Here is a 27,651-nt window from a genome sequence, read left to right as displayed (position 1 = left end):
GATTCTAAGGATGCCATTTTCTTTTAGGACAATTTGCAGAGGACATAAAAAAAGATTTACCTCTTACTCCACATTGAATTCGTTTTTTGCCTAGTGATAGTTCTGTGCAACATTTGGACGTTATTTTCTTCCTTGGTCTTCATTCAGTTTGGCGTACCTTGCTAACGTAAAAACACCGTGATGTAAGAGTTCTATCCGTTCATGAGTGTTTCGTGGAAGCTGTTATCAAAATGTGAGATGTGTATGTATGTGGACTGTGTTGAAGATGTAATATATTTGTTTGCTGCGTCACCAGACATGAAACACATGTGATTTGTTATTGTCGAATTAACTTGACCGGTAGTCTAGAAGGCAATAAAGAAAAAAGCGCCTTTGTGGCTCAGTGGTTAACGCCTTGCACTCCCGGTACTCCACGTTTTCGGTTTTTGGCCTAGAGTCTGACCTTCATATGATATATATATATATATATATATATATATATATATATATATATATATATATATATATATATATATATTTTATATATGTATATATATATATATATATATATATATATATATATATATATATATATATATACGTTTACGTATACAAATACAGTGAGTGACGATGACGCACACGCCGGCGGCAAAATTCAGCCGAGAGTTTCCGCATACTTGCTATCGCAACAAAATAAAAAAAAACGAAGGCTTTCGCGGTATGTGAAGCACAGTGATAATCAAAGCTGGATGACTGGTAATTTACAGATATTTTAAGAGCACATGGTTGGAAAAACTTCAAAAAGTTGAAACCTTTTATTTTAACAGCAATTTAGGAATGATGGTCTTCTCTTCATATTTTATACATTCATGCTTCTCCTAAATATCATATTTTGTGACTGACAATCAGCTTTTTGAAAAGCAAGAACTGAGTGAACGCGCACTCTAAGGCTTAACCTTCGTATGCACTCTGTGCATTCAGTTCATCAGAAAACACAAGGATGCCATGCGAGTTGATATGCGCCCTAGTAGTTTTGAGCCCGTCGGTTCGAACGCTTTCAGCTCCTAGCTTGTTATCTACATCTTGCCTTTGTCGTGCTTGTAGTACGTTCAAATGCCGAGCGTAAAAAACGTATTTGCGGCAACCAATACAGTGCTCTTTTTAGAGCACTGTATTGGTTGCCGCAAATACGTTTTGGTTGCCGCAAATACGTTTTGGTTGCCGCAATTACGTTTTGGTATTGGTTGCCGCAAATACGCTAATAAATGTCAGTGACGAATGGAGGCGCTGATCATCGACAAGCATGCGATTCATCGTTGAATCTCTTAGCCTTTTCAGCGCCCTTCGACGTGAATCTCGTGTAGAGTGACAGTGAATATGCTATGCTCTAATGAACATGAAAATGTTTTGTGATGAAATTTGATCAAATATAGTGCAAGAACTGGCCTGTGGAAGTGTTGAACTAGGAGAATAGCGTTGTGTCTTTGCTGAATTTGCTTAGGTTCCGGGTATAGATGATTGCGACACTGGATGCTGTTGTTTCATTTAATGATGGTAGTACTGCACGCGCCAAGACATTTCCTGTGAAATCTTTGCCAAACAACTAACAACCAAACTACAGCTGAAAAACTTTCACCACAATTGACGACACATGCATGCAGATAAAACTGCATGCAGATAAAACTGCGTGCATGACAACTCTTAAAAGAAGCAGAAGATGTAATACGACAGGCTTTAAACTGAAAGAATTACCCTGTCATTGATTGTCAAGCTTGTACCTACTAAATAAAACATTTCAACTGCGTTTACGAAAAAGGTTGTTTGCTTTTCAGCTGTTTTCAAGCATTTTATTTGACTATCTCGGGCTCGTGCTACCTCCTTGGTACGGCACTGGCTATCACATGTTAACGTGATTCTTTGACCAGCATCAAACGGGCATAGGGCCAATTTACTCTGCAGTTTCAAGCGCAGGAACGGCGCTGTGGTAGACTGCCACACCGAGGACCTCGGCTTTCCGAATTACACGTCGGCCTTCCAAAACACAACAGGGATACCGCACTTCACATATTCAAATGAAAACCTTAACCATTGCACCAATGTAACTGAATTTCCTGCACAAAAAACCGCATCGAAAGATAATAAATTTACGCGTTTCGCGTGATCATTCCATTATTTAGTGTGCATAGAAAATAATGTCAAGCATGCACAATTGCAACTTCGCAAATGTCCATGGTGGCTGTCGCCGAACATATTTTTGTGTATTTGTTCCTCTGTTTTTCTTCCTTTTTCTCTTCTGATTCATTCTCTGTGTTTTGTCTTTCTTTTTAAATATTTTTCAATCCCTCTGTCGTTCTCCGTAGAAGTTTTCTTGCCTTCTATTTCTTTTCCCCCGCGCTTTTATTTCATTTCTTTGTTGTCGTCTCTGTCTCTCTCTCATTCGATATGTCAATACTCGATGTCCCCTCCTCCTTCCACCCTGCTCAATTCCCTTCTCTACGCTACAAGCGTGCAACTACAAATGTGCCACAGCGAATAACTCCCTCAACAACCCACTTCCGTAGGATAGTCACTCAGCTAAGATGATTGTACGAGGAAATGTAAAGACAGCCAGAACGAATTATTTCATACTAGTGAGAGGTTTATCTTAACCGCCGTTGTAGCGTGTAATTAAAAAAGGCTCTTACTTCGTGTATTCGCTCTAGAGTATTATCCTAATTCTTTAGTGCTGTGTGTTCATCATTCCGTCGTAATACGAACGGAATTAAAACATTTGTTCTTTGACTGTATTCAATTGCTTCAACGTATCATGTCAATATTGAACAAATACCGTAAAAATAAAAATAAAACAGCATATCCAAGTGGTAACGATGTTTGCCTTCGGATTGTGGTTAGGTGGTTTGGAACCTTGTGTTGCCGAGAACGTTGCATTCGCCAAGAAATTTTATCTTTGTCTTTCTGTACATCTCTCTCACTCACTTTCGCTGTACTTGTTGATAGGCTCATCAAAATTACTGCATCTTGCAGCAGACTGATTGGCCTACGCGTTCTGAAAGCGAAGCATAATTTTCTGCATAATGAAAGCGAAGCATAATTTTCATAAATTGTTGAGTATAGTCGATTAGTACAGGACGTGCTTAGTTTCATTACCCGTGTGAAAGGGAAACAGTAAACTCATGAGCGAAACAAAATCGGCTATTTTATGACGTGTTACATGCGTGACCATGTTTTATATGGCAGTATTTTTTACAGTACTGTAGAGAGAGACAGAGAGAGAAAGAAATAACTAAAAGGAAGGAAGAGACAGGGAGGTTAACCTAGACGAACTGGTTTGCTACCCTGTACGGGGGTGGGGAAAAGGGTCGGAAAGAAGATAGATATAGAGAGATATAAAATAAATTAAAAAAACACATGCGCACACATACATACTTACAGTACTGTAAGCATATATGAGTTGTTAGAGGAAGGATAGAAACAAACAATGGAGTGAAATCTGCCACTGTGAAACAGAAAAACATAATTTATAAGAGGAAAAATTCCCACTGAAGCGATACTTTTAACCAATATAAAATGCAACTCCACTTTCTTTCCAAAGGAGCAAAGCTTTTTATGGAGTGTTCGGCGTATACTTAAGAACAGAGCTCTTCACCCTTGCCATGTTCACCTGCATCAGCAGCTGGAAGACAGATTTCCAATGCGTATTGACTTCTGCAGCTGCATATTGATACTTGCAGAAGATAACTCCGGCTTCCTGGATAACACAACGAAGTCAACTTTTAGCGCATTGCCCAAATCATCGATCACAACGCCCGCCACGGTGGTCTAGTGGCTAAGGTACTCGGCTGCTGACCCGCAGGTCGCGGGATCAAATCCCGGCTGTGGCGGCTGCATTTCCGATGGAGGCGGAAATGTTGTAGGCCCGTGTGCTCAGATTTGGGTGCAATTTAAAGAACACCAGGTGGTCAAAATTTCCGGAGCCCTCCACTACGGCGTCTCTCATAATCAAATGGTGGTTTTGGGACGTTAAACCCCACAAATCAATCAATCGATCACAACGCCAATCACTGGAGCACCATGATTTCCCACTCGCTGTTTCAGTCATGACTATAGGTGTAGTGGTCTTTCACTGTTTGGTGTGCCATTTACGAAGGCGAAATGACTGCCACGGTCTTTTAAATGCGCAGCATTCGTTAGTCGCACGATGTCGAGGATCCAGCATCGGCGACGCCGTGAACACCCCCACTGCGCATGCTCGCGTCTTCCGTCTCCTACGCACGCTTGCACCTCGTGTCAACTATCACTCCCCTCCCCCTCTTTCGCCTCACAAGGCTGGCGCAGGCAGCGTCTGCTAGTAAAAAACTGACTGCTCGCGCTTCACAACTGTTCACTGGCCACCCCGTACATGTAGGCACTGCATCACGCGTTCGGATTCAGTCAAGGCCGTAAATGCAATGAAAGAAACCACCTTTAACCAGTAGTGGGGCACCATTCAACGTCAGCGTTCCACCGCTCCTTCACGACAACGCTTCTCCTTCATTCAATAAATAGGAATAAAAAAGACGAAATAAAAATCCAGCATCCCTTAACCACACTTGATTAGGCAACATTCACGCGATACCCTCACCATTCTGCGACGCATTTACTCGAGTTCCCCCCCGTGAGAAGTTGCGGGCGGCGTTTTTTTGACGTTACACTCACCACAGAACGCAACGTCAGAGAAATAACAAATGGTCCCCTGATCGCCTTCACTGCAGCCTTCCTTAGGGCAGCTTTGAAATATCTGGTGTCAGGAAGACCACACAGCTGTGGGTGAACTCGAACGTAGCTAGAACGAGAATGTCTTGAGAAAGGATTGGTCGTCTTCGACCTGTAGACTGGCCCACTAGGCCTGCAGACTTGAATTCATTAGAATTTTTCTGTATGGTATTACTATAAAGACCGTGCATATACTGAAGCGATGACAATACAACAAAGAAAGACTGAAATCCAAACTAGCGCTTGGGGGTCACTCAATTATTCCAGGAAGGCTGTTAAACACAGCAGGGAGTGGGCTGATTCGCTGTAGGTTGTGCAGAGGCGCTGATAGAGGGATGTTTTAGCATCGCTATGAAGTCTCATTAAAGGCGAAGGCTCAATGAAGGCACTTTGGACTCCTCAGACTGCAACAGTCCAATCTCCTTCTAGTACTTAGCGTTCGCATTATTCAAGAGTTAGCTATAACTCAGAGCTTTTGTAATCATTCTGTTGTATGTAGTCCGCTAATAATATCCATCAGCGGAATACATACAAACATAATATCCCACGTAAAACAATAAAAACGTGCCCTTAAAATAGAGTTCTCCTGTAATCACTTTCTTCATGCTTTTTATATCATTCTGTCATAACGATGTCAGTGCTCTTCCTCCGTCATGTTTATCGTTAGCCCTGGAACAAAAGAAAAATATGGTGGCTCTGCGTCGAATGCTACTATAGCTTTCGTATCGCAATCGCGCTTGGCGGCTGATTTTTCGTCGATTTTTTTCTTTTCTTTCAACGCTACGATCTTACCATCACTTAACGTCTACTAGTAAATGATAGCCTGTTCAAGTGATCTTTGTGCGTTAGCGCACTAGGATAACTTTTTGAACTTACATTTGAGGGCCCTAAAAACGCCGCGCGATAGACGACAATCACGGCAATCATGAGTTTTTTTTTTTAATTTCGCGCACTTTCAATAAAGGCTAAAAAAAAACTTAAGCCGCGCACTTTTCTTAACGCAGATGAGAATTTAGTTATTGCTGGATAAATGCTACAACTTTTGTTTTGAAACTTTTTATCGCCGTTATTTAGGGAGTTAATTGAGCAACTTCTGTTATTTGCCAAGCTTGGCAGATGCAAAAAAAAATATTTTGACGGGCTCCATTAATATGGCTCAGAACAATACCGCGTTAATTGAAGATTAGTAGCATTTCTGTATAATACTTTAGTATTTTGCGCTTTTTAGCTGCAACAGGTGATATTTCTAAGCACCATGATTAACAGTTAAGGCGGTAGGTTGGGCTAGTTGGTATTGTGGTTGGTATCGCGAAAAATAGTTGCAGCGGAAAAAAAGATTCAGGGACGAGAAGAAAGAACATCGGATCACAAGTTAGCGCTGTGTTTCTTATTCTGATCCCTACCTCCTACTTCGCGAATTCGGTGTCAAATTAAGTATTATTATTTTATTTTCCTTTTGCGAAATTCTTCAAAGGCCGAGCTTACAGGACTTCTTTTTTCTATCTGGTTTTTTCCACTGGCCAGCCAGCTTCTCGTAAGTGACGAATCCTTCATTGTGACTTGCTGAAATATGCCTAGATATCAATGGATCAGTTCGGGGGTTTCAAGGCTCGGACCTGGGACTCAATTTGTTTTTTTTACTCTATGTGAATGATATTGCACTTAAAGCGAGTGAGATTATTTGACAATGAATGTGTGCTCTCTTGCCCTGTAAAAAGTGCCAGTGATGAAATCCTGCTTTATGGGTTCTGCGTATATTATTTTTATTGGTGCTTCGGGCGGAATATGAAGATCAACTTTGATAGTTGCACTCGCAGAACATTATCAAATGAAATATATCTCTTAAAAATTATAGCATGCAGTGCCTATGGCAGGTAGTTCAAAGAGACAGGCATGTTACGTACCTCGGCGTGGACAGTTCGGAGACGCCCTCAACTGAAAAGAACACAGCGCTGCGAAAACTAGGCTTTTTGAAAATGAAGCTGTCGGCTGTCAGCCCCAGTGTAAGATTTAAGCTTGCAAGAAGATCGTACGCCTACACCTAGAATACATATATATATATAACTGGAGATCCCCACTAACAAAACGAAATCAATAAACTGGAGCGTGTTTTGAATAGTAAGGAAGGTTCACCTACTGCTATCCTGGACAAATCGAATATCACAGCGCACATGTTAACGAGGGCACACGAAATATCGGCAGAAAAACGGGCTGCTTCTAGATTCTTTGTCAGCTGTGAGGTGATATATATAGTTTAGAATTTTCGTTATATTCATGCCTAAACCTGCGAGGATTTTTCGTCACTATAATCACTGTAGTATCTTTTTTTGTATTACTTGCGAGTAGATGTGTATAATTAATTATTTGTGTTAGAGAATAGCTGAAAAGAATAGCCTTGGTGCGGAGATTTTCAGTGGCATGTATGCTGCTGGAAACGCCAGTTTCCGCACTCACGTCACGCACGCTTGCATTGGGGATTAGCTGCCATAAAAGCAAGAGTGCCTGTTATCAGAGACCAATGGACACCTTTTCTGAGGTGACCGGCTTTATGAACGTGATGGTCTCCTTGAGATTTTCATATTTTTGCACTAATGTCGAACGATTTACGCGGATGCTAGGATGCCGGCTGCGAAATAAATCTGCCACTTCTGTTTTTGTTTGCTTGGCCGAGGGTGAGACTTTATTCCCTCGTTTTAATTCATTAGTAAAAGCCATGATTACAGAGCCTGATTGTCCCTTGTCGAAGCGTGTCAAATTAATGACTTTGCATCGCATATAACGATCACGCTTTTTATTTTCTTTCTTCATAGAAATAACGTCCTCAACTCCTTTATTTAGCTTTTATCCCCCCCCCCCAAAAAAAAATTGTAATGCTGCGCCAAAAGCTACCTCCGGCGTCGTTTCGCAATCACACGAAAGGACCACTTTTTCGTGTTTTTTTTCTTTTTTAGTAAACAAAACGTTGCGCTTAACAGAAAGTGATAGCGGCTTTCTTCGTAAACCAAAAGAACCGCACGTGTCAATATCATTGTATCATCGCCTAAAGTCCATCGTAGTCAGCGATAGCCTGTTAAAGCGAGTTTAATGTGTGAGCAGTCTTTGATAATTCCTTGAGCTCACGTTTGAGGCCTGGAGCTCCCAATCGAGGCACGCCTTAGGTGGCAAATACGTGGTATGTTTTTTTTTAAATTTCGCGCAATTTCGACAAACGCCGTAAAAGTATGCAGCACAGTTATCTTACGACATAATGAAAACTTAATTCATTCTGGGTAACAGCTAGAAGCTTCGTAAAGAGAATTTTTCTCAAATGTCACTAATTAAAAAGTTCATGTAAAATTTTTCTACATAACCAACCTCGGCAAATCGGAAAAAGAAATGCATTGTAACATGCTCTATATGGCTGACATCAATATTACACTAGTAGGAAGCGAGTAGCGCCCATGTTAAATTTTTTATTCCTTGGTGTTTTTTAGCTGAAACACCCTGTATCAACAGTCTAAGAATGGACGTCTTTTGCTTTCCAACATAAAATGAAGTCATGTTTGCTGATTCCCATGCCTTATCGTCGTTTCTTTAATACAAATGAATTCGGTGCCGTATTTCATGTTGCATATAGCAATGTCAGCAACTTTCATTTCTAATAATTATGCTAGAACTACCCCGAATGCTTGAAAGTGACTTGGTTTTTTCCCTTGTGACATATTCACGAAAAATTATTGATAATGCTAACAAACATGAACCACCTAAACATCCCAATCTCTGGTATCAAAGGCTTATACACAGCGTGTTACCATTGAAGATCACAGTCTGGGCTATCTACCTATCACTTCAGGTGTTTTCCCAGAATGGTGTCTTGGATCCGTTCCTTTTTTTTTCATATATTAGTGACACCAACACTGTCATCCCACATAGAGTATAAATAACGCTGTTCACAAACTACTGTGTTGTGTTCCATTTAAATAAGTCTGGGGAAAATCAGAGAGTACTATAATTGAGCTTGAATAACATAACTGGTATGGGCGAGAGATATAGCTGTAATTGGCGGCAAAACTGACTCTTTTCACCTAATGCATGAAAATAAACCCTTCGATTACATGTAAAAAATCAAGTCTTTTCAATTAAAACCTGTTAAAAATTATAAATACCTCACCTTAACATTTAGTTACAAACTTTTGGAACATTCAAATTGAAAACACATGCTCTGAAGCATTCCGCAAAGTACTATGTGAGTGGCACAAACTTCCTCTTCAAACGTGAAGTTATTCGCCTTTCGAAACGACATCCGCCCAAAAGTATAATATGGCAGCGACCCATAGGATCCGTATACTATAGTCAGTATTAACAAATTTGAGAGAATAAAACAAAAGCGGTCTGTTTTATTTATTTTAAGTATCAATCTTTTTATACTCGTACCAATGCTGCCTGAAGACATTAAAGGCATTACTTCTACTTAACTATGCAGACAAAAGCGTCGCTTGGATTGTATACATGAAATATTGAACAACAAATTCGTCCTCAGCCAATAATTTATGTAAGCCTTCTTTACAGAAGGCAAACACGGTATCATGGCTCCGATGTGGTATCAGCTATACATGCTAGAATATACTGATGCATGTTTACCTTTTTTTTGGTTCATTCTGAATAGAATTTTCCACCCACAGTGTACAACCTAAGAGGGTCTAGTTGATATATATATGCTTTGCTGCATTTTTTTATGTGCATTCTCTTGTAATATTCTGGTGTTCGTTTGACTTTGTAAATGTATACGTGTGTATGTAGAAGATTTCTTTATATCTATATACGTCTAATGTTACGGACAAATATGTGGGCTTATCCTTCAAGGTCCACAATGTAGTCTGTAGTAGGTACTAAGTAAAAAAATAAAAAAATAATAAGAAATAAGGATGGCGTAAGTGTATTGTCTGGACTGAGTATTTTTGTATAGGCGCGATTGAAAACTCATGCTTTTCCAAAGACTTGTCATTTCTTAAGCGCCATTTCTGTCGACTATACTGTCTTGACTTGCATATCCTTTGATACGTTTTCACACAATTCGCATATTTTGTGCTTTTTTTACAGCCGCATGAAGGGGGCACGCCTAGCTGGAAGCCATTAACAGAACGCGTCCATCACAACCCGCTGAACGTCGATGATGGTGAGCTTTGTGCAACCATTTCTTACATGAACACCAACAATATCAAAATGTGAGTGATTAGACGATATGCTGTACATTGACCATAAGTCTGCAAAAAAATGTCTTGGTCACTCAGGCTAGCTCATGAAATAAAGTTTGCGCTTATGGTTTACTTCGACTCCGGCTCACGAAACTTTCTTTAACCGGCCTCGCTCGCACTCAAATTAAGAAAAAAAACTATTCTATCACACTCGCTTAGAGAATCTCGGCTTGATATGAGTCAGGGTTAGTCCATGTGAGCCGGCTCACGAGCCTGTTAGCCTAGAATTAGCTTTCTCGGCCCTGGTTTCAATGCTCTTTAACACCAATATTTCACGTAATCAGTAGTCTTCTTGGAGTCTTTTGCCATAGTACCTTATGAATACAATTTATGAGCGTTCGCAAACCAGAAAGGGCATTTTTTTAAAAGAGATGATAACATAAGGTATGCCTTCCTGGAATACTCAGCAGAGAGAGAGAAATGAGAAGACTGTTGAGGCGCCTACCTACGTAATTAGCACATCTGGTCAATAGAAATTGAAGTGTTGTGTGAAGGGCACTGCTTTCGAATACGTGGCAGTAAAATGGAGTGCTAGCGTAAATATAAACATTTCGCCCAAAATGTGTTTGGCTTGGTGAAAACTTAGGAGATTTAATGGCTCCAGCCAAGTTTGTAGAGAGCGCTACATGATCGATTCAGTCCCTTCCTTAATGGCTGAATGTGTTGGGCGTGGAAGAATCTTCCCGTCTTCGCACAAGAGGCTTTATTTGAAGAGCCACTCTAGGGTGAAAGAATATGTCTCAGCACCGATGAACTCTATCGCCTGCTGGAGTATTGCCTCAAGGGAACATACTTCAGTGTCAACAGGAACTTGTACAGAAAACCCAACGGGACTGCGATGGGGTAGGCGATCGCCGTTACCGCTTCAAACCTCACAATGAGACACATGGAAGACATGACACTACTCTCCTTTATAGACAATCTGAAAGTATTTTTGAGGTACGTGGATGGCGGATTCTGTTTTATAAAGATGTCAGCCGCTAGCAGCTTCATACATCTGAATTCCGGTGACCAGATGATAGAGTTGGCGGCGGAGCTAAAGCGAAACGAGACGCTTCCTTTCTCAATATTACAGTCGCACAGCGTGGCAAACGCGTTATCTTTTTCGGTGTGCAGGAAGTCAACACATGACTGGAAGACTTTTCATTTCACGTCCTGTCATCTGACTGCCCACAGCGTTTTGCTGTTCTCGACGCCCCTTTCACGTGCAACAAATATAAAACCATAATAATCGCAAAGAAAAAGAGAGAATCATCACCGGGCTTCTAAAGAATGGAGACACGGAAGCGTTCCTCAATCTAGCATCACACCATGTGTCTAAAGGACCACGACTGAACCGCGGAAAGGAATCTGAAAAAAAAAAATATCTGCATGTTTCTGCAAATGGCGTTGAAACACGATAGTCTTGCATGTGGAGAGAGTGAAAAAAGACATTTATTTTATGTTCTGCGCGAGAAAATTGGTGAGTGGTATTCTAGAGGCGCTGTTTTAGGCCGCGTTCACACTGAGCATTCCGGCCGCCGAAAGTGCTCCGAATCTGGTTCAGCGGCGGCGATATCCGCCGAAAAGGCCCTCTCCGCGCCGATCGCTCTCGGACCGATTTTTGCGGGGCTGCCACCGAATCGGTCACAGCGAACCAATAAGTGCGCTAGTCAAGGAATTTTGGAAAATGGTGGCGAAGCCCTATTCACTTGTTATGCCGCATTGCACGTAACTGAATGTTGAAACCAACGGGAGTTTAACCTACTATGTGCCTACTTCGCCTCCGTATTTCGTGAAAGAGGTGACCGAGCTTGCTGTCGGCCTGACCGAGCTTGTTGCGGTCTTGCAGAGCAAAACGAACCCACCAACACCGCTGGCGTCGGTGGTTTTTCTGCTCTTCGTGCATTACAAGACAGCCACTTGCCACCAAAGTAAGCAGTACTGTCTTTTCTTGCTTCTTGCGTACGAGAATTGTCGAAGTACACACCACCGGACAGCGTAGTAGCGTTTGCGAGCCGCGACAACAACCATCGTGACAGCACATCCATCCCGCGTTCGCCCCGTAGTAGATGGCATATTCGGCGGCGAGGGGCGCGTCTAGTGCGAACGACGCTGCGTTTCGGCGGCAGGGGAATTTCAGTCGCAGTAGAAAGCGGATGTTTCAGTGTGAACTAGGCATTAGAGTGCCTCGAGCGTGCAGCGGAGGCGAATGAACGCATCATGCCACGTCACACGTGAGACATGAGCGCTATCTGGCAGTTATCTTGAAAGGCGAAGCGCGCACCCTGCACGCTCGTCTCAAAGGTGTTAAGGTGTAGAACGCAAGGCGACGGGTATGTGCCACCACCATCTCGTCTCAGCAAAGCGTTGGCAACACTCTCTATTTCGTGCAAGCGTTGCATGGTCAGCGCAGCGTGATAAGTGCTATGGTCCTTAAAATTACTTATGTGTACCTTTTCTAGTAAGAGATGCACATGCACAAAATATACGTGTTATGGTGCCCCAGACATGCGCAATAATTGCTTTTTACTTGAAAATTGCACAAGCATGAACACTCAACCTTGAGCAACATTGGTGGGTGCTGCAGATGGGGTCGGCCGTTTCGAGCCGTTAAAAGTGGACAAACCGACAAATGTACAGACAGACAGACAGACAGACAGACAGACAGACCAAAATTTTTGCGTCGAAGGTCCCGAAGAAAGATATCATCTTTAAAACACCCTACGTGACCTTCCTCCCTTCGTGGTCGCCCCATCGTGTACAGCAAAATCTAAAAAGCCAGTTCAGCGCATCGTCATCTCATATGTGACGGGCATCAGTGAAAAGCTCTCGAGGATTCTCGGAAAAACTGGGGTCTTCGTAATTCACAAGCCTCCGTCGACGCCTATCCGCTTGCTACCATGGCCGAAAGATCGGCATTTTGAGAAGCAACTCCAAGCCGTAGTCTACAAGGAGTCGTGTCCGGAGTGTTCAGCCACCTACATAAGTGAGAGCAAGTGTTTCCCAGAAAGAATACGCCAACATAGCGACGTCAGCACTACGGAAGCGCAACGCAGCGTCCTTGAAGGGCACTGTGAGAACAGTGCTCTGGCAGAACGCTGTGTTTGATGGCACTTCTGTTCAAGATATGGAGATGCGTCTCAGAAAGAGGCTTCTGCTTGAGTCCTGGCCCAATCAGAACACAAATGCAAGTGTTAACCGGTCCTTATAAGGAACTGCTTCCAGTATGTGTTGACGGCCTCCGTAACGTGAGGAAAAGGGCAAGCCGGAATCGTGATGGAAAAACATGGGAAGAATCTTCCCTGACAAACACAGTATAAAGGAGAATCCAGGTAAGGCTGATAGTAATGCTGAAGATGAGTAGATAGGGCCATCTGCCGAAAAAGAAAAGTGACACTTATGCAGACCCACTCAATAGTGATATCTTGTGCGTTCCATGGACTATTTCGGACTCGGAAAATTTCTAAACTCACTCACACTAAACGTTTCCTAAAGCTTGCTGTTTCACACTCACACTCACAAAAACATTACTCACCCAGAATCAGTCATACGGAAATAGCCAGCTTAATTTTTGTCTGAGTGTGTCGACGCATGATTGAGTTCACGGATATATGCTAGCGACCCACGCTAGTTTTTTTTTTATTTTGGGGTTGCAAAGCAGCTTTACTCGCGGCCAGTCCGCCAGAGAAAAAGAAGAGCGTCCCATTGCTTGTGGTGGGCACGAGCTAGTGAGAATACGTCGGTTTGTTTTAGGATTAAGCCACAGGAGCGATGAAACAGACAGCTTTATCAAAATACCAGCATATTTAATTTCGTGGCGAGATTCTCGAGGCTTGAATTACAGCGCAAACGCGAAGTTAAGACACACAAAAAGTAAAAAAAAAAAACGTTGGACACAACCGCTGATAAATGACTGCTTCATAGTTTCACACCCCAATGCATATATAAGCCCAAGGCAGCCTCCCCGCACATCAGCGCACAACAATAGTCCTAAAGTAAAACATCTCACAAGGATGATAGCGTATCAGACACGCGAAGACATGAAGCTGTAATTTTAGCCTCACAAATATTTAACTCCGATTCGACGCCAGCAGGCAGGGCAAGCCATGGCCTTACGTGCCACTGCCACTTCCTTGGGTCCCCGATTCCGAATCAGTTCAGTATTCTCCGGAGTTTAAATGCGCGCCCCGAACTTGTAATTTCACATACAAGGCATCGTCTCCCGCGCTTGCACGTTTATCTCTTTATTGAAAGTTTTTGGGGTCTCGCACTCAACTGCTAAGTCTGCGATCAAGCAGCGGCCAAGTTTATGAAAGGAACAAATTACTATGTTGAAGAGCCAAAGCAAGGGCTAGTTCAAGTAACAACTGTGGAACTTCGCACTGGTCGTGTGCATACCTGTGTGGTCTTTTTGTGTGTCCTTCCTTCGGTGTGAACAGGAGACAGTAAGTTGTGTACATTCTTGCTGTTCTTCTAGTGACATTCCCATTTCCCGCTATCGTGTAGGACACATCGTGGCTTTGTGGTAAGACATCTGCTTGCCACGCGAATGGCCCGGATTCGATCTTCAATGGGACTTTCCCGCTATCGTAGTCAATGAGTCGCCCTTGAGGCGAAACTGTGACTTTTTTATGCTGTCAATTTTACTTCTGATGGCACAGTCATGAACTCTGTTTAGAGAATCTTTTAACATTATATCAAGTGTGTTTTTTTTTCACTTCCTCGTCCTATTTAAATGAATACAATAACAAGACTTCTAATGGTTAAAAATCATTAAAAAATTGAAAGCCTTGTTTACAAGCGTCCACGTCATGTGTGAAGAAACTACATGTATGGTACATTTGTGTCACAAAAATTGTTATTTGTTAGTAGTACGTTACGTGTCATCTTCACTGTCCCCGTCTTTGTTTGTTTTCCAGTTTCAATATGTCGCTGTACAAACAAACCTGGACTCAGCATTTAAATTAGCACTATCTGATCTAGTGGAGGAACAACTATATAAATCTCGGGCATGTCATACAGGAAGAAATGAGAATAGTTAACAGCCGTGGTAAGCTAAGAAGAATAGAACAGCCATTTAGATATAATGCATATATGGTTAAAAGCTATGATGAACAACAAGAAATTCTCGACTAAAGCGATGAAGGTGACTGTTCAAAGTCGCACTTGCGCTGTTGTTCCTGCTCTGTCATTTTGGCGGAAGATATATATGTGCTTTATGTACACTTTGTACATATATTTCTTTCTTCGTTTTAGTTACTATCCCCCCATGACAATATATACAAAAGGACAAGAGCAAACTATGTCACCGTTCTTCTTGTAAAAAAGGCTGCTTAAAAAAACGCACTGGACAGCTCAAGGACCAATAACCGGGAAGTAGCACGGATGTTACTAAAGATGGCTCAAGAAGCGCGTAAGTTAGAATGTATCTGTAGTACTGTTTTGTGTTTAGTTTAAGAATGCAACTAAGAAATGCAATGAATACATAAAGGTCGACAATATCGCTAGCAAGGTTGGAAACGTGAATAATTGTAGGACTTAATGAACGTAAGAACAGCGCAACTGGCAATGACTAGATCTACCTTTTAATTAGGTAGTGAATGCGAGAACAGTGTCCTACGAATAGCATTAGGAACAGTGGACCATGAATGTCAGAACAGTTTGTTAGTGACAATAGGTTTGTGCGTTTGCCCAGTACCAGACGTAAAGGATGGCGGAGCCACCTATCTTCTGTGTTAAATACATCACATCACATCACTTTATTTCCTTAAAGACCCCTCAAGGGGGTATTACATAAGGGGTGGGTATACAGTGTAGCGAGGTGACTTCACTCGGTAGGAAAGTTTGTCACTTTGTCCAAGAAGTTTGATGGATTAGTAATGACTACAATGGCGTGGAAAATACTATATATTAGCCACTTTGGTATACCTAAGATCAAACTTTTGTTTTAGAAGCCAGGCGTTACAAAATTTTTTGCGTATTTTTTATCATTACGAAGACAAGGTAAGTAACCTAAACGGTAAAATTTTGAAAAAAAAATATAGTACGAAGATGCCAGACGAATTATTGATTCTCGCCCGGCTATTCACACAACGACCGAGGCATTGACCCAGAAGTAACAGATGTCGTGTTTTAGTACCATTCAGGGTATGGATAACTTTAAGCTGAAGTCCAATATGTCCAGCGACCCCAATTACTACGCTTTGTACGACCATAAGGCCTCCTCAATGGCAGCCATCCTTTTTTTTTCTTGAAATGTGTAGGTGATAGCAAACAAAGTCTCCATAAAACGTTCTTGCAAAATCATGGTACATTTTCATTTATTTTAGTTCTTGAATCAATAAAAAAAAAAGCTGTCAAAGTTGAGCCCCCCCCCCCCCCCAAAAAAAAAAAAAACTCTCACGTAGTTTCGACGATGGCAACACGTCACCAGGTCACACTTATAGAAGCATGGATCATTTTTAGAACGTGCTATTTTCACCTCCCGGGTCGGGAACGTCTTCATTGTGTATTGTTCGGAACTCCCTGCCATCGCTCCCATGTACGGTTGCAGTGGCTTGCGCGTGTATACAAAGCGACTCCGCTCTTTCACCTAGCCTTATTCACAGACAAAGGCTCACCTCTTATATATTTTGATCACAATTACTCAGCGCCCTTGAGCTCTTGCTAAGTAAGGTGAGTTGGAAAACGTTTTGATGAAATTGCAAGCCTTGCAGTTCGAAGTACTGAATGCTTCTGCGCAAACCACTGAACCTTACAATTGGAGGCTTAGATAATGCTGTAGCGATCCTCCGTTGCTAAGCGTGACCAATTGATGAGTGGCATTGAGTGCCACTGTGGCGCCCATTGTTTAGCTGAATGTATTGAATTAGCTGAATTCTTTAGCTGAACCATATTATCATCTAAATTTTGCAGACCAATGGAGTGAATTCGATTCACTACAACCCAAAGTTTGAAACTCTCCGGAGTTCATACCACCACTGCTTAATGCTTTCTTTGTTTGTAGCATGTAGCACTCCAAATCGCGAAAACAGTTCAATTCACTCGGCTTAAAAATAATAAATCAGAACATGACAACGCCACCACATCTCAGAGGTATTTATTGTGCAGCATTTACAGACCCCATAAACGTGCGTTTGCTTTGCTCCTTAGACATGTGATTTCTTTTGAGCATCAGCTTCGCATTCAAACACGAAAGGTACGTAAGCCGTCGCACGCAATGGTTCATTGTCGAGATAGGTATACGGCAACGAACGCCATGGGCGCACGCGATAACGTAGCCACGAGCAAAACGTGGCGAAACCGGGAGTCCAATTTAGGTCATTCGACCCGCCGGTCAGGCAGACTGGAAACAAAAATTTACCTATGAAACCGACACGCGCTCCATCTATCGTAAGCTGTTGCAAGCATATCATTTTGAACTCTTAGTGGCGCTGACCTGAGTTCAAGCGAGCCAAGGCCACGCATCGGTGCGTTCGAGTTAATGGTGCTGATGGCTGTACATCAAACACGTTAATAAGGCTTTGTCAGCAAATTCCGATTAGTTCATATAATCATCAATGAGTTCAGTTAGACAGTCAATAGTAAAAAACAAAGAAATGAAAACCTTTACACGAAAACAGCCAAACTATAGTTTAACCTTTATTTATATCTCTTTCAGTTGTCAAAAAAAAACAATGTATTCAGATTGTGTTTTCAAGGCAAAATATACATAAAAAAATTAAAGAAGTTCGTGGTGGGCGTGTATGAAGGATGCAAAAAAAAAAAGAAAAAGGCATACAGCAAAGACAGTGCTGCCGGCGGCACAGCGCCTCTAGAAGAAAATACAAGGCCAGTGCATTAAAGGAGACCCGCCACGGTAGAGCGCACTACACGCCTCCGTTTGCTTATACTTTGAGAAGCCCTGTAAAAGAGAGCCGCCTCCGGAGCAACGGAATTTCGCCTCACTGACAGCGACTATATCTAGGCGCGCTCTTGCGTTCTGCGCCACGCCACGTCATGCGGGTCGCTAAAAGAGTAGTAGGGGCGGGGAGGTAGATACGGAAGAATACGGTTGAGGTTTTCTGCGTTACCGCTAATAACTTCCCCGGCTCAGTAGCAAGCGTTACGTCGTTTCGTTTTTTTTCTACCTTACGCGCGAGAGTGCCAGCCCGCGATGCGATGCTCGCACCCTCAAAAGCCAACCGACAAAGAGAGGGCATTCAGCTGCGTAGGGGCACGTGATACTTGATAATGATCACACACTAGGAAAAGCTGTGTCACGAAACCATGGTCGCTGCAGTGAGAATTACGCCTCACCTTTGAGCTTACTTTTGGTCGCAGCCTATTCAGAAGCCTTGGCTGACGCAAAAATCCCAGTTAATTTGAGCACTCGCTTTGATTCCATCATTTTAACGTATGCAGCACGAATTCTTCAGCAACTGTATTTCAGATGAATTATGTTTGACAAAAGCATAATTAGACTGAGAAGGCAATGAAAAGAAAGTGCCGAGGGCTCCTGCGTTCAGCTGAAAGTTCTGGGGACGAAGCTCTACACGTACAAGTCAATCACATCATCGCACTTACAGATAAGGAACACAGCCAACCAAAGACAACTGTTTTTTTTTATTAAGCGACCTACACGTAAAACTCCGGATGCCCTTCTCTCTATGTAAATGTGTACTGAAGCACGTGTTTGAATATAAATACAATCCCGGCTGCAGGGGCTGCATTTCGGATGGAGGCGGAAATGTTGTAGGCCCGTGTGCTCAGATTTGGGCGCACGTTAAAGAACCCCAGGTGGTCGAAATTTCCGGAGCCCTCCACTACGGCGTCTCTCATAATCATATAGTGTTTTTGAGACGTTAAATCCCACATATCATCATGTTTGAATATAAATACGATTGCCTGTGGGTGTTTATTTTTCTGCGTTTTCGTTAGTGCAGCACTGCGAAATCATCCAAAGTTAACAATGCCACAGGCACCGGCACTGCCGCAATCACCACCCCCACCACCTCCCTTGCTACGGCAACTGAAGTTGGTGCAGAAGAGGCAAGGCAACACAGGTGCGGTGACTTTTATGCGGAAGAATTTCCTGCCACGTCACGACATGCTTGAGCACTATAAGAAAGACTGGAAGAAATTTCCGCCACCCCACGTGCGCCTGGACAGGTCGCCAGCATTGCACTTAAGAAGGCTGCAGACGGGCACGTTCACCAACACCTACCATCTGCACCGCCTATGGCCCAAGCTGCACCCGTCGCCTGGCTGCCCGTGGTGCGCGCATGAACGGGCCGACATAGCACATATACTTTGGCAATGAGAAAGAGATGAAGATGGGCCACGAGAAAGGACGACGTCAACTGAGGGACCCTCCGAAATAGGGCGCCTCGATGAGCGATGGCAAGCCCTCCTTCTCAGCGAGTCCCTTGAAGACCAGATGTGGGCCGTCCAGCGGGCTAGGGCCGTCGCCGATGACCTCGGAAGATGTTCCTCGAACGATGTGCCCTTGGCAGCCTAGCCCAGGGCACAGCAACAACCGTTGGACAAATAAAGGTCATTCAACTCAACTCAAGAATGCCCTGCGTGGTGTAGCTTAGGAATCTAAAAAAAAATTGAGGGAGGAATGAAAGTCTGCAGACGTGAAAAGATTTGAGAAAATTATTGTAGATTTCTTCGTGGGAGAAAAGATGGATCAGTGGTTAAAACACTCGGCCATGGTGGTCTCCTTTCGGCCCACGAGAAATACTAAAAGTTCATGTGTACTGTGCGAAGATAGTGCATGCGAAGAAACACCAGATTGTCAAACTTACATATCTTTCTACTACAGCGTGCCCCGTGATCATCTCGTAGGTTTGGGACGTGAAACCTCTGATAATATCGTTACTCTTCGTCATGCAAGGGCACACGTCCAAAGAGAGAGATGCTTTACCGAACATCACTGTTTGCCGACCTATCTCATACGCTTGCTTTCCGGTGATTTCTTATTCACGCAGACTAGCACCATGGTCTCTCAATACTTTTACTGGTCATGAAACTCCCGCGTAACTCAATGGGAGAGCTTCTTATACCGCCCGCACTTTCCGCGCCACGGCGCTGGCATAGCTACAAGAGGGACGAGGAAGCCGCCTGCTGCTGGCCGCCATTAGCCGAGTGTGAGCGTGGAGTGGTGTTGTTTGTGCTGCTTGCACCTTTTTTTTTTCTCTTTTCGTGGTCACCTTGTCTTGACCGCGATTCCCAACACCTGCTGTGTGCCGGGCTGTCGCTCTTGATACAAGGGCAACGTCGAGAAAGTCTCCCTGTTCTGTTTACCAGCCGACGAAGAACAACGCGACAGGTGGAAACGTGCGATCCCGCGACAGGAGACTGTCGGATTTTCGTTTGACTCGAAGTATGTTCGCGTGTGTGAAAAACATTTCGATGCAAGTGACATCGTACGTGCGGACGTGTGTACAATGAATGGGAACATCGTTTCACTGCCTCGAGATCGGCCAAGACTGGTGGAAGGCGCCGCGCCAAGAATTTTCGAAGGTTTGCCTGCTTACCTCTCCAAACCAAAACAGCGTTCGCGTGGACTAACAAAGCACCTACCTGTAAAAAGGCCGCGAGAGCTTTCTCCAGACTGTGATGCGACAGTTGCGAATGCGGACGTCTCCACTGCAGCCGACGAAGAAATGGACGGTAAGTCTGGCACAAAGGTTGCAAGTATCCTAACCGCTCACTACGCTAACAAATTTTGCTCACTATACGCTAACAAAATTGACTCCTTTCCTTATGAAATTTGCTCTTTGTCAGTCTTTGCAGATATTGTAAGAACTGAGAATCGCCCAGGCTTCGCTGATGCAGAGTGTCAAACAGAGGTTCCAGTTTGTTCAGCATCGGAGCTGCAGAGAGTGAAGGCGCAACTTCGCAGCGTGAAGCAACAGCTTCAATCATGCCAGCGGAAACTCGCAAAAGCGGAGACGCGCACGAATAAAAAAGGTGGAATGTACGGAGATATTCACAAGCTGTCAGACCGCGAGAAGCTCATTATAGACCAGTGCATCATGAAGGCAAATATGAAGTGTACGAAAGCAGCACGGTAAGATCCCGTTTGTGAAGTGTGTTTTGAGTTTTATGTGAAGTGCGGTTTTCGGAGTGTGCGCGTTTTCTTTCTGGATAATGATAGAAACTGAAAAGTGATGCCGTGGACCAAAATGCAATATTTTGTTTTACTTTGATAGTGCTGTTTGCTGGTGCTGTCGCTGAATCGTGAACACAAAAATCTGCATTTTATTTATTGCAGGTATAAAAAAGAATGGCTTTACGACTGTATACTGCTGAAAATCAAATCGACAGCAGTTTATACATTTCTTCACGAGAATAATTTTCTGCCTCTACCACACTCTCGCACACTCTACTCCAACCTAAAAAATCTGAAGGCTGGCTTTGGATTTGATGAAAATTTATTTGCCATCCTCAAAGACAAAGTGGGAAATATTTTATAGAAAAAACGCCGAGGTATCAATTTTTATTTTTTTTGCATTTGATTTTTCTGGACTTTAGGTAAACAGCTGAAATAATATTTCTTTTTCTTTAGGGGTCCTGATGTTTGACGAGATGAGCGTGAGAAGGAGCCTTCATGTAAGGGAATCGGATATGACACTGCTTGGAAAGGTTGTCTTAGCAGAGCACACGTAGCCTACTGACCAAGTGAAAGATGGTGACCATGTGTTAGTGTTCCTTTTTCGACCATTCCTCGGTGGCTGGTCGCAGACTGTCGGAGCGTTTTGCACGCCAGGGGCTGCACCTGGCTCCGCTATTGCTAAACTGCTCCTACATTGCATTGTACTCCTGTCGAATGCCGGTGTCGTTGTAGATGCAGTCACTTGCAATAACTTTAATTCGAACCGATCAGCATTGAACTCTTTGGGTAAATATTTATAGACATTATTTATCCTTATGGTATCTAGTACGTGATCTTAATAATAGAAATGTCTTCCTTTTAGGTGTCAGTGGCCATATCGCCAGAGTATCAACGTCATTTGAGCATCCATGTGGCTACTCAGAAGTCATTCAAGTCATAATTGACCCACCTCACATCTTCAAGTGCATCAGTAATAACCTTCTGAAGGCTGGAAAATATCTGGTGGGTAAAACACAGTTTAAGATAAGTCATCACAGTGCTCTGACTGTTTTGTCCCACAGGCTTTTTCTTAATGTAAGAGTTGCCTGGTGACAAAGAAGTACAGCATTTCCACTTTGAAGCTCTGCTAGACTACGAGGAGCAGCAAGCTGGACTTCGGGCTGTGCCAAAGCTTACGAAAGCACACATCAGGCCCAACGCTTTCCAAAAACTGAGTGTGAAACTTGCTGTCCAGGCAAGTCTGCTCTAGCATGTGTCAATAATTATTAGTATGTATCAAATAGTGATGTTCCTTCATGCAAATACCTACACTTCATGCAAATACCTACCTTTGTCATATAACTTTTCTAAAATCTTTCAGCTCTTCAGTGAAAGCACCGCTTCAGCAATGGACTTCTATCGCAGTAGAGAAGAATGTGTGCAACTTCGTGGCTCCAAAGCAACCTCGGATTTTGCGAGACGAACTAATATTCCATTCGACTGCTTAAATTCCAAGAGGCCACAAGATGTGCAGTATAATGAAGCAGAACACATTGCTGTAAGCCCTAATATTTCAAAGCTATGGTCGCTTCCTGTGACGTTCCAATTAAATCAGATTGTTTTTTCAGACACTGAAGGAGAACATCGAGTGGCTTGACAGGTGGCACACTTACAACCAGAGTTTACCAAAGCAAAAGCAACTCTTCTTTCTGAGCAAGCCAACATGCAATGCTCTGAGAATGACTTTGCACAGCACAGTCACGCTTGTGGAAAAGCTGCTGAAATGTGGCTTTCGCTATGTTTTAGTTGGAAACATTGGACAAGACAACCTCGAGGTAAATTTCAACGTTTTCGCTAGTTGAAGACATTTTCTTTGCACTTTTCCCTCTTTCAGAGGTTTTTGGCATAGCAAGGCATGTTGCTGGAGCAGGGGGACAGCCAACGGTTCAGTAATTTTTGTTCATTTACCGGTTGCTCTTGGTGAACAACTTGATCCGTCCGCAACAGCGAGCCTCAGTTGAAGGGGATGGTCCACGTCTCGTTATAAAAATGCAGGATCTCTTTCAACCTAAAAAACCTACTGTTAATAAGGTAAACATTTTAATAGCACACCAACGCTGCTCATAGGGTGTCTCTCCATTGTATGGAAAAATGCTGAATGTTGTCTAGCCCTTTGATGCTAATGACATGCACGTCTGGTCGTATGATTTACTACGAGCTTCTATTCGGCTTATTCACTTTTCAAATTTCTCACTCTTGCCATTGTGGTATGAAAAAATATTTACGTTTCAGATGGATACCTTGGCGGTTCTTTTTGATGATATACTGCTGGAGCCTGCTGAATGCATGCAAGATATGATTCATCCGGAGTCAACGAAGGACTGCATTTTGGATTACCTTGGCGGCTATGTTCCAAACAAGTATGCTAAAATAAGCTGCAAGGACTGCCTTCAAACACTTAGAAGCAACTCCCAAGAGCCAACTGCATTGACTGTAATTAAGACGAGAGGATTTTCGCAAGTGCCATCGGAGCAACTATTGCGCCTCTTGCAAATTGTGGAGGAAGATGTTGAAATGCGCAACATAGGCAATATATCCTATGCCAATGTCTACATGAAAATTGTTGAAAACATCTTGCTGTACGACCGCAATTCCTCGGCCAGTGTTGGCTGTGGAACACATTTTGTGAGCACCACGGCAGAAGTTGTGCACTTTTTTATTAAGTGCCGTCTGCACTTTTTTACGCGCGAACAAAACAAACTGTTTCGTGCTGGTGGTCGCCCATCTTGTCCGGTCAGAGGAGAGAGAAAACCAGGAACAAAAATTTTTTTCAGTGATCTTTTTTGTGACATTCACTCTATCTCCCAACTTTTCATCCACAGTTTCATCCACGCAGACTTACATAAACTCTATGTACCTGTGCTCATGGCAGTTTGGAATTTTTGACAATTGCCAGTAATTGCAGCAAAAAAATATGCCGAGAATTTCGCCCACATTTCCTTGCAAGGCGCAGCGTTGTTGCAAAGTTCAAAATGCTACCCACTGCTAGGTAAGTGGCACACAAATTTATCTCCGTTAGGCAGAAATATTTCGCACATAAAAAGCGGAAAAAAATTGAGATATCTATGTGGACAAAGAAAAGAAAGTGTTTGGTTTAAGCTCGAAAGCGACTATACAGAAATCGAGAAATGTAAAAAATGTCACGAACACATCTGTCACTTGACAGATACTCTCAGTCAAAACATTGCCAGCAATCAATGACTTGGGCAATTCGACAACGCGCATCATGTACAATATTGACAATACTAATCACTGCTATGATTTGTTAGCGAGAACACGGAGAAGGAAAATATCTGAAGAAGTGTATTTGACGGCAAACGCTTCTGCGAACGCGCACCTGCCCTACCAAGCGCGGCAGATCAATGCCCTCCTGTATACGGTGGCGCCTCTGGTGGCCACTTTTGTCCCTATATGAAACTTTCGCGGGAGTTTCATGACCAGTAAAAAGTATTGAGGGACCATGCTAGCACTAATGAAGATGGCTGTATTCAAAGTTGCCAGATCCTCGAAGAGAAAAAAGAGCCACAAAATTAACCAAAGTAGCCCGAACAGTAGCTAAGTGGCAGCCGTAATTTTATTTTGGACCCAGAAAACTAGCGAGACATACTTTCCGTTTAGTTTGATTATCACAAGATACCAGTGCTCAAAAATAGAAGAAATATGCATCAGAGCAATGTTTAGCACATAAATATAGATTTAGAAAAGGTCATGTTACTTTCTATATACTGCGCGGACAGTCAAGTATACATAATCGAGTTCACATTTACGGCACTGTAATGCATACATTCATCAAAGTGCGTCCTATTTCACAGTCCATGTAGCGCAGTTTTTTATTTACGTTAATTTAGAATTCGCAACACCTTTCAGACGAAGTCTAAATTTGATCCTAATGAGCGAGAAGTTCGTGCGACAATTGAATCATCAGTTCACTTTTTGTAGGAGGCACAACAACAACAACAAAAACTCGCTCTGCCTCTTCGTTGCATTTAGAGAAAACACAAAGTTTTATTCCCTGGTATGCAATGTCTTTCATACGATTAGAACCTGCTGCATTCCGGGAGGTTTATATTTAGATCTACAATTCTATTGCTGGCATGCAGGCAATCCCATCCTAAACTTGACAAAGGTGCCTTAGTTGCTCATTGCTTGCTCTCCAGCCAGCTACGTTGCACTGATGCCTAACCTATACCATTTCCATTAAAATTTGAAAACCATGGCGGCCGGTACGCCCGCGTTTGGTATACTGAGTAAAAAATGGGCCCCATATCTGCATGTTAATCTGCAAATGTCGTCGAAAGATGATATTCTTGCGTGTTGAACAAAACATTTATTTGATGTTCTGATCAAGAAAATCGGTGAATGGTATTCCGGAGGCGCTGCGTTAGAGTGCCTCGAGCGTGCAGTGGAGGCGAACGAGCGCATCAAGTCACGTCACACTTCAGACATGAGCGCTATTTGGCAGTTTTCTTTGAAAGCAAAACCCGCTGCTCTGAGATGGGCGTGAGCGCCCATCTCAGAGGTGATAAAGTTTAGAACGCAAGACAACGGGTAGGTGCCACCACCGTGTCGGTTAGCAAAGCGTTAGCATAGCAGAAACACTTGCCTTTTCGTGCAAGCGTCGCATGATAAACGCAGCGTGAGAAACGCTATGGTCCTTATAATTACTTATGTATGCCTTTTCTAGCAAAAGACGCCCATACAGAATATATACGTGTTGTTAAGGTGCCTCAGAGATGCGCAATAATTGATTTTTAAATTACAATCGCACAAGTATGAGTGCTGAATCTTGAGCAACATTGGTGGGCGCTGGGTATGAGGTTGCTCGTTTGGCGTATTGACTGTTGTTGTTCAAAGTACCCAGTACCGGTAAACGTGGACAAACAGACAAATGTACAGACAGACAGACCAAAATTTTTTTGTTGAAGGTCCCCAAGATAAACTATCGTCTTTACAAGTGCGATTACATCAAGGGTGCCACAGTCGGCGGTATGAATGGACACTTTATTATTATTTATTAATACTGTAACCCTCACTTGAGTGTCATTACAGGGAGGATTATAAACACAAAACAAAAACAATACACACTGACAAAACAGACATTACGTTTCATGTTGGCGGTAGTACAATTCTAGCGAACACTCAAACGCTTTGACATTTGCGCTAGTAACAGCGAACTCTGGAAGTCTATTCCACACTTCTATACTATACGAAAAAAAAGAATTTTTAAAGCCATCCAGACGCGCCCAAAAAGGCCTTATTGGGTGACTATGCTTCAACCGAGCTCCTCGTTTGGGTGCAGGTTGTATGTATGTGTCTTTATTTATTTTCATTTCTCCTCTTGTAATTCGAAACAGGAGTTTTAACCTTTGCTTTTCGCGGCGCACTTGCAGGGGTTCTAGCGCACATGATTTTAACAAATTTGTGACGGATTCTGTCCTCCGGTACCGCGCGGAAATGAAGCGCACTGCTAGCTTTTGAATTTTTTCTATTTTATCTCTCAGTGACTGCTGATGAGGACTCCATACAGAAGACGCATACTCCAAAATAGGGCGAACAAATATCTTATATGAAAGTAATTTGACATCTCTAGGGGCATGTTCTAGTTTTTTCTTCAAGTGAGGAAAAAACTCCTCAAGTAAAACAACTTCCTGTAGGCCTTTGAACACACCTCCTCAACATGAGTGTGCCACCCCAAATCGCTGGTAATAGTCACCCCCAGGTATTTAAAGCTGTGTGTTCTGGTCAGAAGGCTATTTCCGATTTTATAATCATATGCGAGTACGGATTTTTTCTTGGTTATATGGGTGAACGTATTCTTTGAAAAGTTAATTTCCATCCCCCACTGGGCGCATCAATTATGCAAGGCTTGCAGACAGCGATTAATTTTGATTTGGTCATTTGCGTTAGTTACAGGAGCGTAAGTTAAACAATCGTCTGCAAAACGTTTGATTTTAACCGGGCTTTCGACAACTGCGGAAATATTATTTATAAAAATTAAAAACAACAAAGGACCCAACACAGACCCCTGTGGGACACCAGACAATACTTTCAATGAACTAGATATGCAATCATCTACACGTACTTTTTGTTGACGGTTCTCCAAATACGCGGATATCCAATTTAGTATATCTGAGCTAAGTCCTAGTTGCTGAAGCTTAAAAATTAATTTGCTATGAGGAACTTTATCAAATGCTTTGGCGAAATCTACACAAATGACGTCTATTTGTTGTTGACCTTGGAGAGATAAATAAAAATCATGAACTGTTTCTACCAGTTGAGTAACAGTTGACAACGCCTTTCTGAATCCGTGTTGATGGGGATAAAAAAACTCTTTTGACTCAAGAAAAATAATAATGTTCCTTGCTATGAAATGTTCTATGATTTTGTAACACACAGAGGTCAGTGAAATGGGGCGATAATTGTTCACATGAAGCCGATTGCCAGCTTTGTATATAGGCTTTACAATTGCAGTGCGCCAGTCTTGCAGTAATGAGGACGTTTCAAGAGATTTTTTGAAAATGATTGTTAAATAAAAAGACGACCATTCGGCATGCCGTCGTA

At 42.7% G+C, this 27,651-nt stretch overlaps 3 protein-coding genes across 3 annotated transcripts in view; all 3 read left to right on the top strand.

Moving 5' to 3' along the window:
- Positions 1-27,651, top strand: part of LOC142783811 (transcription factor SUM-1-like) — a 204,221-nt gene that overhangs the window by 91,268 nt on the left and 85,302 nt on the right. Inside the window, exons 4-5 of the mRNA XM_075882419.1 lie at positions 9,811-9,886; positions 11,797-11,878. Coding sequence (XP_075738534.1) covers positions 9,811-9,886; positions 11,797-11,878 — 158 coding nt within the window. The remainder of the gene's footprint in view (positions 1-9,810; positions 9,887-11,796; positions 11,879-27,651) is intronic.
- On the top strand, positions 19,244-22,019 carry LOC142783810 (uncharacterized). Its single transcript, XM_075882418.1, has 4 exons — positions 19,244-20,606; positions 20,721-21,006; positions 21,211-21,637; positions 21,914-22,019. The coding sequence occupies exons 1-3, from the start codon at positions 20,381-20,383 to the stop codon at positions 21,410-21,412; spliced, it is 714 nt and encodes a 237-aa protein (XP_075738533.1). The 5' UTR covers positions 19,244-20,380; the 3' UTR covers positions 21,413-21,637; positions 21,914-22,019.
- LOC142783809 (uncharacterized) lies at positions 22,141-27,380 on the top strand. The gene is made up of 4 exons (XM_075882417.1): positions 22,141-22,285; positions 22,412-22,588; positions 22,659-22,865; positions 23,323-27,380. Exons 2-4 carry the CDS (start codon positions 22,439-22,441, stop codon positions 23,974-23,976), a joined length of 1,011 nt encoding a protein of 336 aa, XP_075738532.1. The 5' UTR covers positions 22,141-22,285; positions 22,412-22,438; the 3' UTR covers positions 23,977-27,380.

This window comes from Rhipicephalus microplus, unplaced genomic scaffold (genome assembly GCF_043290135.1).
Source record: "Rhipicephalus microplus isolate Deutch F79 unplaced genomic scaffold, USDA_Rmic scaffold_12, whole genome shotgun sequence".
Classification (NCBI taxonomy): domain Eukaryota; kingdom Metazoa; phylum Arthropoda; class Arachnida; order Ixodida; family Ixodidae; genus Rhipicephalus; species Rhipicephalus microplus.
This window is presented reverse-complemented; position numbering and strand designations above follow the sequence as displayed.